Source organism: Myxine glutinosa, chromosome 1 (genome assembly GCF_964187855.1).
Source record: "Myxine glutinosa chromosome 1, kmMyxGlut1.1, whole genome shotgun sequence".
NCBI classification, from domain to species: Eukaryota; Metazoa; Chordata; class Myxini; order Myxiniformes; family Myxinidae; genus Myxine; species Myxine glutinosa.
Window position 1 is genome coordinate 121,141,284 of NC_136261.1, and position 10,285 is coordinate 121,151,568.

Genomic DNA, 10,285 nt, shown 5'->3' on the forward strand with positions numbered 1-10,285 from the left:
GAGAGTCCGCCTGAGCGAACCAAACAGCCGCGTGAGCCTCCCAGAAGGTAGGCAGTTTAAGCGTCACTGCCGTGTCCATGTCGGTAGGTCACCAATGAAGGAGCTGTGGCTCCCACGTCGATCGAAAGAATGGACGCGACAAAAAGCTTGAATTCATCTGAGCTGCTTTATTCGAATCAAACACTCAGGCACTCTGGGAAAAACGTTTTACGGTCAGCAATATATATCTATTCCGCCAGGGGGTTTGCCCAGGCCTGGCGCCAGGGGGCGTGGCCCCGCGTCCCGGCTGCGGCCTGGCAAGTTGAGGGCGAGCCTGCCCGGGCGTCCCGACCGAGGCCTGGCAAGTCGAGCGCGGGCCTGCCCGGGCGTCCTGGACGAGCCCGGCCTGGTGATCGCTCCGCGTCCTTGATAGGTGCAAGGCGATTGTGTAACCCCAGCGGCAGCCGCTACAATATAGATTTTACAAGTATCACCGTGTGATTAACAGAATGTTCACACTAGTGCTGGACGATAATCACGATGGGACAGTAATCATGCTTCAGATTTACTATTGTGATTACGATAATGCAAATTAATTATCACGATAGCTGATGCGCATGCGCAGTCGGTAAATCGCACCTTCAACCCATAAAAAAATCGGTGTACGTTTTTCCAAACGATATAATAAATAGAATGCTACTATGGTATAGTAATCTATACCATAGTGGTAACAAATGAATGCAGTACAGAAAGTACAGTGCAGCGCAGCTCTGTGTCCAGTACGAAAGTTCAGTACTGAGATAGACTGGCGAGTAGTGGCGGCATACCTGTTAGCCATGTTCTCATTTTATGGCCGGGGAGCAATACTGCGGATGAGCGTTACCATGCAAAGAAAATATGTCAGAGGAGTTCATAATCCAACGGAATCGTTTATTCCAATGCGTGACGATTACCAAACCCACTCGTCTCCCTTCGATCGGAAAAATTGGGGGAAAACCCTCGATCAACGAAAGCTCAAGCATATTTACATATTGTACCATAAAAGGCAAAATGATGCCACTACAAGTTTACTCTGAGCTCTCAAGGGTGAAAGAAGAGTTTGTAAAGAAGAAAAAGATTATCACCTTCACTAACTTTTGCAAATGTACACCTTGCAAAAAGGTCCCGCAACACCTGGTACCGTACCTTTGATAGTATTAGTAATATAGTACATAATAAATCTGTGTACATTTTTACAAACACCATAATATATAGACTGTCACTTTAGTATACTAACCGACGCTATCGTGGTAATGTGGGAGCTGTGCTCGCACGATAAAGCCAGACAAAATGGACGACACAGGAACGAAGTTTCACCGAGCTATTTATTTTAGCTCAACACGAAAGAACTCAAAAGCACTGAATCAGCCCATCGAACGGGCGGCAATTTATAAGGCAAACTCAACACACAAAAAGCCACACCTCTCAGGCGGGGCGTGATATGCAAATAGGTAAGCCACGCCTCTTAACGGGGCGTGGTATGCAAGACAAGTGTTCGCCCGGGAAAGGCAAGTCTGGACACGCCCGGGCGAGTCCGGACAAGTGACCGCTCGCCGGTTGCGTCATCGGCCGGTGCAAGGTAATTGTGCCATGCTTCCGGTAACCGCTACATGTGCCTCCCCCAGAATTAACATGCACCGGGAGAGTCAGTTTGAGGGGGGTCGTGATGACCCGGCCGAAACGACCCCTGGCGATTTGTGTGGGGGTGGTAGGTGGCGTGGCGGTGGATGGTCGGGCGGGGGGCTTGGTTGATGGGGGACGGCCCCATCGTGGAGGAAGGGCCAACCGTGGAGGTTGGTCGAGGTCCAAATGGGCCGGCTTGAGGTGGTCCACGGAGATGCGGTCTGGCTTGCCGCTGATGTCGATGATGAAAGACTTGTCGTCCCTCTTCAGGACCCGGAAAGGTCCATCGTACGGCGGCCGGAGCGGTCCCCGGTGTGCGTCGTGCCAGATAAAAACGTACTCCGCAGTGCGAAGTGCTGGGGGAACGTGGGGTTGGGGGCAGCCGTGGTGGGACGTGGGCATGGGGGCAAATCTCCTGGTGGCCTCCTGAAGGACCGAGCATTGGCGAGCCGCGGACCAGGGATGAATTCGCCCGGCACGCGCAGTGGCTGGCCGTAGACCAGCTCGGCGGTGGAAGCCTGGAGGTCCTCTTTAGGAGCCGTTCGGAGGCCCAATAGGACCCACGGGAGCCTGTCGGCCCAACCGTCATCCGGGAGGGTGGCCCTGAGAGCGGCCTTCATCGAGCGGTGGAACCGCTCGCACAAGCCATTGGCTTGGGGGTGGTAGGCCGTGGTGCAGTGAAGCTTGACCCCCAAGGCCTGGGCGACCGCGCCCCAAAGCTCGGAGGTGAATTGCGGGCCTCTGTCGGAGGAGATGTCTGAGGGGGCGCCGAAACGGGCAATACAAGTGCCAATGAAGGCCTGCGCCACGTCGGCGGATGTTGTTGATGCCAGCGGGACGGCCTCCGGCCACCTGGTGGTCCTGTCCACCATAGTGAGGAGGTGGGTGAAGCCCGCGAGGAGGGAAGGGGTCCCACCAGGTCCACATTGACGTGGTCGAAGCGCCGCACGGGCACGTCGAATGGTGCCAATGGGGCCTGGGTGTGTCGGTGGACCTTCGCGCGCTGGCAGGCGACACAGGCATTGGCCCAGTCACGGACGTCTTTACGGAGCCCGTGCCAGACGAATTTTGCTGCCACGAGCTTCTGTGATGCTTTTCGGCCCTGGTGGGAAAGGCCGTGGAGGGCGTCAAAAATGTGCCGCTGCCATCCGGTGGGCACGATGGGGCGAGGTTGGCCCAGGGAAATGTCACACAGGAGAACTGTGCCTGTGTCCTCGAAGGGGACGTCGGCCAACCACAGGCCTGTGTCCGCTGTCCGGAGGGCTTGCACCGTGGGGTCGGCGGTCTGGTCGGCCACCATGCGGGCGAAGCCCACACCCAGGTGGATGGCGTTCGTGCCGGACCGGGAGAGGCAATCGGCCACAGCGTTGTCCTTGCCCGCAACATGCCGGATGACCGTCGTAAATTCGGACATGGCGGAGAGGTGGTGCTGCTGGCGGGCCGACCATGGCTCCGTAACCTTGGCCATGGCGAAGACCAGGGGTTTGTGGTCCACAAATGCCGTGAACGGGCGGCCCTCTAAAAGATGGCGGAAGTGGCGAAAAGCCAGGTAAAGGCCGAGGAGCTTGCGGTTGAAAGCACTATACTTGCGCTCGTTAGGGCGAAGCTGCCGGCTGAAGAAGGCCAGCGGTTGCCAAGCCCCGTTCACCCACTGTTCATGCACGGCGCCCACCGCGTAGTCTGAAGCGTCCGTGGTGAGGGCGATGGGTGCGTCGAGCGCCGGGTGTGCCAGCATGGTCGCGTTGGCGAGGGCCAGCTTAGCGCCCGTGAATGCCGCGTCCATCCCTGTGGTCCAGGCGACGTCGTGCTTGGCCGGCTTGCCCCAGAGGGCTTCATACAGGGGGCGCATGAGTGGGGCGGCGCGAGGCACGAACTGGTGGTAAAAATTTACCATCCCCAAAAATTCCTGTCGGGCCTTGATGGAGCGGGGGTGCGGGAAACTTGTGACTGCCTCCACCTTGGTAGGCAGCGGGACGGCCCCGCGCTTCGTGATGCGGTGCCCCAGGAAGTCGACGGCCGTTACGCCAAACTGGCATTTCGCCGGGTTGATGAGGAGGCCGTGCTGGCCGAGGCGCTCAAAAAGCATGCGCAGGTGGATGAGGTGCTCCGCCCGGGAAGTGCTGGTGACGAGAATGTCGTCCAAGTAGACGAAAAGGAAGGTGAGGTCGCGCAGCACGCTGTGCATCAGCCGTTGGAAGGCCTGGGCCACGTTCTTAAGGCCGAACGGCATGCGAAGGCACTCGAAGAGGCCAAAGGTTGTAATTACCGCCGTCTTCGGCACGTCGGCCGGCCGGACGGGTACCTGGTGGTAGCCCCGAATGAGGTCGACCTTGGAAAAGATCACCCGCCCCACCAAACTGGCGGAAAAGTCCTGTATGTGTGGTATCGGGTACCGGTCGGGGGTGGTGGCGTCGTTGAGGTGGCGGTAATTGCCGCATGGTCGCCATCCGCCACCCGGTTTGGGCACGATGTGCAGGGGCGAGGCCCACGCGCTATTCGAGCGCCGCACAATGTCCAATCGCTCCAGCACATCGAATTCCGCCTTCGCCACGGCGAGTTTGGCCGGGTCGAGGCAGCGAGCCCTGGCGTAGACCGGTGGACCTGTGGTCGGGATGTGGTGTTCGATGCCGTGCTTGACGGCGACGGCCAAAAACGTCGGCTGCGTGAGGGCGGGAAACTCGGCAAGTAGGCGGGTGAAATCGTCCACAGCCGGGAGCGCGCAGGCTAGCTTGGTCGGAGCGGAGCCGCTTAATGAGCAAGCGAGCGAGCTGAAGGTCTCCGCGTTGATGATCCGACGCCGTTTGACGTCGACCAAAAGCCCATGCGTGCAAAGAAAATCTGCACCCAGCAAGGCCATGGGCACGTTCGCCGTGATGAAGTCCCACCTGAAGTGCTGGCCCCCAAAGCAGAATGCGACGCTGCGCGAACCGAAGGTGCGGATGGAGGAGCCGTTTGCGGCGACCAGGGCGGGGCCGCACAGCGCGGCCTGTTTGTCCTGCACCAAGGCGGGTATCACGCTCAGCTGAGCGCCAGTGTCACACAAAAAACGCCGCCTGGACTCTGTGTCCGTGATAAACAGAAGGCTGCCTGAATGGCCGACGCTCATGGCAGGCAGCGAGTGCCAGCCTGGTCGTTTCCCGACCCGCCGAAAGTGCACGGTGGGCGGCACGTTCTGGCCTCATGCCCGAACCTGGCGTGGTAATAGCACATGGTCCGCTCTGGTGGAGGCTCCGGCGGTCGCGTCGGGTTCGGTCGACGGGGCGTCGCGGCGGCCGCTGCCGTCAGTGGCGCGGACTCGGCCGTTGGTGGCGCCGGTCGTGGCGCGGGCGTTGCCTCGGTCGGCCCAGGGTTCCAGGCGGCCGCTCCGACGTGTCGCCTGGCCGAGAAAAAATTATCGGCCTCCTTGGCCAGGGCGCGAGGGTCCGTGATGGGTGAGTTAGCCAAAGCTAACCGTACCTGCCCGGGTAGCTGCCGGAGGAACAGCTCGCGGAAGAGGAAGTCCGGGCTGTGGTCACCAAGAAGAGCAAGCATGTGGTCCATGCGTTCGGATGGACGGGCCTCGCCCAGCTCCGGGAGGTCGAGTAGTTGTCGCGCGTGTTCGGTCTCCCTGAGTCCAAACGCACCGAGGAGTAGGCCTATGAGCGTGCCGTATTTGTCGGCGTTCGGCGGGTGCTGTAGGAAGCTCAGGACCTGGGCAGCGGTGGAGGCGTTGAGCGCGGAGACCACATGGTGGTAGCGCGTCGTGTCCTCCGTAATTTTCCGCAGGGCGAATTGAGAAGCCGCTTGAGCAAACCAAACGGCCGTGTGCGACTCCCAAAAGCCCGTAGTCTAGTAGGAAGACTAGGTCCCCCTGCACCCCCCGGAGATATACTTCTAATCAGTGTTTCTAGATTGGAAAAAATGTGTAGAAAATGACTAGCTATGGCCCCAAGCTGAAAAAATGTCCCACATACCATTTTTATGCAAATTACTGCTGCCATTATCAAAAAAACGATTTTTGACATATCTCAGCCAATATTGCAGATAATTGAAAAATGAAGGTGTCTAGACCCATGTTTTGAAGGGCATAGATCATGATAGAACTATTCATAACATGATTACATGTGTCTATGGTATACTAGTATGCTAATTAGTGCTTTATTTACAAAATAATCACAGTTTTACGAAATAATAGACTCATATTAAGGTCCGTCTACACAGACGTTAACACAAAGTTTTATTTTTCTAAATATTACAACTGTCAAAATAGTCCTAGCACTCAATGTGACCACTCTTCTCTTGCTTGTTTTAGATAAACATAATTAGCATTAGTGATTCTACACTGAGTCAGTCATCATCATTTTCATCGAAATCGTCAGAGTCAAACTCTTCTTCTCCTTCCTCTTCCTCCTCCTCTTCGTGCTCTCCTGTGTTCAGAAGATCCACCAGTGAGGTTGGTAGGATGGGACCACTGGACCACATTGGTTTCAACAGTCCTTCATCAGTCCTTATCCATCCTTGCTCCTCATAAGGTTTTGGCTTTTCGATGATAGGTTGATCGGCTCTTTTGTACAATGCTACGCGGTGGTTCACACGCTGGATGTGCGGCTTCAGGGCAGACTGGCATGGAGGAAGGCGAGCCAGATCAACCTTGGACTTGGATGTGAGGGTCTTGTCCTCTCCCACCATTTTTCGTAGCAGCTTGGCACGGACAATGTCCACTGATGACTCGCGACTCTGGCCGTACATCACACAGGTGAATTTTTCTAACTGCCTCTCCACCTCAGGGTTGGCATCCCAGTTGTCACCCAGTTCACCGAATGCCCTGTGAAACCTGGGATTCTTCTCCAGCTTTTTCAAGGGCCCGACTTTTCCCTTCCCTTTGAAGGCACTGGTGCAGTCTTCTCCGCTGAACACATAGTACCCCAGGAGAGTGGCACAGTAGTCCTCTCCCAGGGATTCTGCCAGCTCAGAGACGTTGACAAGTTGGCGATGCTTCCCTGACCCTGTATCCAGGTACACCGTCAGCTGGAGGTTGTTGGTCTTCACAGAGTGGAGGAGCATGAAGACAAGATGGCAGTGGGTAATGAACGACATCCAGAAGGCAGCTGTCTTCCCCAGGTGGCCCTTGCGCACCTTTTCCTCAAAGGCATGGTACTTTTTGATGAGGAGTAGAGTTGAGGGGTCTTTGAGGGCTTCATCGAGGTGCTCTCGGTTGCAAGACTGGGTCATTCTGAGAAGCACAGCAGGGTCAGAGATCATGATGTTCTCCTCCTCAGTGAATCTCTCCATCAACAGCCTCTCCATTGCCTCACACACTGTTTTGAGGCAAAAGAGGGACTTTGCGTAGGCCTTTCCACTGAGAACACCTTTGAGAGATCCACTTGTTACTAGTTGTGCCTCAAAGAGAATCTCTGCATATCCAGAACCACGCATCTTGTGTCCAGTGAGCATCCCGATGTAGTTCATGGATGTGTGGAAGGGTCCAATCGTTACTACATGACTAGCAAATTCATTTGGCCAGCGCCAGATGATGGGAAGGGCTTTCATGCAGACACCCAGATCAAATGTATTCAGGACCCATCTCTGACCCACCTCAGCAGTTGCTGCCTCGGAACGCTTCAGTAGCTCACGAACAACTGCGTTGTCTGTGATCGGTTGGTGGATAGGCGTGCAGTAGTCGACTGTTGATTTGCTGGGTGGGGGAGAACCAGTTGCAGAGGTGAAACCCCCTAGCCCAGGCACAGGCTGCAGGCCACAGCTTCCGATGTATCTGATGAAGAGCCAGATGTAGTACTCTTGCATCGTAGTGGCATAGACTGTGTCATTCTCTGCTGGCGGTGTGAATGATGAGCCTTCAGGGAACTTCGGGCCAACGCGAGTAAAGTGCAAGGGTGGGAGAGTTTTTGGTGTGTCGACCTTCAGGCTACGCTGTTGTGACCTATTGATGGTAGGTAGCATTCGGTCCTTGCTGCTCTCGAACCCGGGCTTGACCTCCTGCACCATGATTCCTCCAGCACTGTTTACAATGTTGCTGCCGTGCACACTGGTAGTGGTTTTATTCAAGTTGTCCCACTCACAGTGGAATACAAGGTTGCCCTCTCCTGTCACAATTTGTGGTGTACGATAAGTTGAGACTTCATCCAGGACCTTGGCGAGAGCAGTTTCCAACTCCAAGGCGAAATCGTAGCTCTCAGAGTGTCCAAGCCTGTGTAGTATTGTGGTGAGCTGTTTGCTTCGGAACAGGTGCCTTACAGTCACACAGAGGAGAATGTGCTTTGGTAACTTCCATTTTCCATCTGACACTGCACGGCACAGATCTTGTCCAATGGAGAAGACCAGACGCTTCACCTTTTCTGTCTCGATGCCCTCCTTGCCAGTCATTAGCACGCTGAGAAAGCGGACAAGGTCTGGAGGTAGGATGTCTTCAGGATTGAGCTCCATGTCTTCAGCTGTTGGTGGCCATGGTTGGTCTTTACACTCTCTGAAAGCCTGTAGAATACCCTGGCGAAGTTGGAGGGCAACATTTTGGTTCTTGTTTGTGCTTCCGAGTGTGAATGCTCGTGCGAGAGCATTGGAAACTGTTATGTTTGAGCTGTGCACAAGCCAGAAAGAAATGACATCACATTTGTCATGATCAACCTTCGTGAAGTGGATATGCTCCTTGATTGGGTCATTCTGTAGGCGTTTCAGTAGTTTCTCTGACCGATAATTTGAGTTCTCATATCCATTCAGTTTCAGTTCCTCGACATAGAGCAAGCGCAAGGAAGAAAGCTGTAGAACTTTATTCTGCTGGATGACCTGGGTTTGAATGTGTTCCAGTACTGAGTTGAATGCCTTTTCATGGGCGGCTGACATGCAAGCCTGCTCCTTTGGTGCTTCGGCTCTGTGAATCGCACGCTCATAGTTGTAGAATGCTGTGCGGAAAGCTTTAAAACATGACGGATGGTGTTTGGCCTCACATGCAAAGAGGTCTTTGTTTTTCACCTTTCGATGGAGTCGATAGAGACCCATTTTCTCAGCCCGTGTTTCGATTTGCTCCCATGCATTTTCTTTGTTTTTAAAGGATGGGAAGGTTGTAGGCCTCTCAGTATTGCGATGAGCATCTTTGGTCTCAACTTTCTCACAAAATATACACTCTGGCGGGAAGATGGGTTCAGCAGAACCTCCTGGTTTACGAGGAGAGTGATGCCATGATGAGGTTGATGGCCCTGGTTCTGTATCATCTCCCAGACGATGAAAGTGGCGGACAAAGTGCTTATAACACTTGCTGTGATATCCTACTCTTTCTAGGTCATCAGGAAGAGTTGCCGGGATCTGATCACATACTGATTGCATACGACATGGGGAGTCATGCGGTTGGTTGAGACGTCTATCCCGGATCTTTTGAAGCAGTTGCAGTTTTTCTGAAGCAGATCCTTTAATTTTACGGAGGGGCGTGAAATCCCCATGATCAGACATGGATGGTACATGAAGGATGCATGTAGGAGGAGAGCTTTGGGCTGCAGGTTCTACACTCCGTTTTCTTTTGGGCATGCTTGCTGTCGATGTCTACCATCACTGTTAAATGACAAATAAGAAATCACGAATGATGTTAAAAGTGCCTGTGAAAGGAGGCTCTGAGTTTTCAGTGAGGTAACAGAGGTTCTGAGTCATGTTCTACACTAGGGTACTTTTTAGCTGACTAAACCATGTTTAGTGGCATCAAAAGTGCTAATAGCTAAAACATCTAAATTCTTCCACACTAACGTTAGCTATCTAGGCCAATGAAACATTGTGCTAAGTTACTGTAGCTAGCTCAGCTGTCGTGCCTCTTTCTGGTTCAATTCATATACAGAAGTCAACAGATATGTCTCATGTTTGGCATTAACAAAAGTTTAAGTTACACCGACATTAGGAACATACTGTACATAGATGAGGCTAGCTTTAACGTTAGCTAACATGGTGCTAGCTGGCTCAGCTGTTATTCTGCCTGTTTATGATTTCATGCAGAAACTGAAGTCAAGAGTGTGAGTAACATTATAGTTAGCATCTTACCTGGCTAGATTGGAGGATGAATACCAAGAACAACACACAGATGGAATGGAAGACTGAACTTTCAACTGAGGTATTCAATAACATCAACGTTACCAATTGATACGAGCGCGCGACATTACCAATTGATACGAGCGCGCGAGCGCGCATGTTACATGGATGGAAATGTAAAATGGCAGCTATAGCAGCACTAATTTGGATCTCTAGTCTGTCATTTCTGCACTGTGATTGGATAACATAAAAAAATATGTTTGGGAGTTAACAGCAGGAGTTGGTAGATTTTACGTGGGCTGGGTGAGAAACCTTTAAATAAGCAAGTGAAAATCTCTCGCAATACAAAGTCAATGGTGGGAAGAAAAGTTGAGTGGTACCAATGTTACTGCCAATGTCCCGCCCCTATGCAAGACTCAGGAGCATCTTGTTGACATTTAACCTTGAAAATACCTGGGTTTAGACCCCTTATGTACCATGTTAAGTTATCTGCAGTATTAACGTATCCTTATCATTTGTAAAACTGATTATTTTGTAATTACAGCATTAATATGCATACTAGTATACCATAGACACATGTAATCATGTTATGAATAGTTCTATCATGATCTATGCCCTTCAAAACATGGGTCTAGACACC

At 53.0% G+C, this 10,285-nt stretch overlaps 1 protein-coding gene across 1 annotated transcript in view; it reads right to left on the bottom strand.

Moving 5' to 3' along the window:
• The window catches only part of LOC144891829 (uncharacterized), a 100,258-nt gene extending 90,983 nt beyond the window's left edge, over nucleotides 1-9,275 (bottom strand). Inside the window, exon 1 of the mRNA XM_078776584.1 lies at nucleotides 7,216-9,275. Within this exon, the coding sequence (XP_078632710.1) occupies nucleotides 7,216-9,156 (1,941 nt within the window). The 5' untranslated portion in view covers nucleotides 9,157-9,275. The remainder of the gene's footprint in view (nucleotides 1-7,215) is intronic.
• Nucleotides 9,276-10,285: the final 1,010 nt, after the last annotated feature.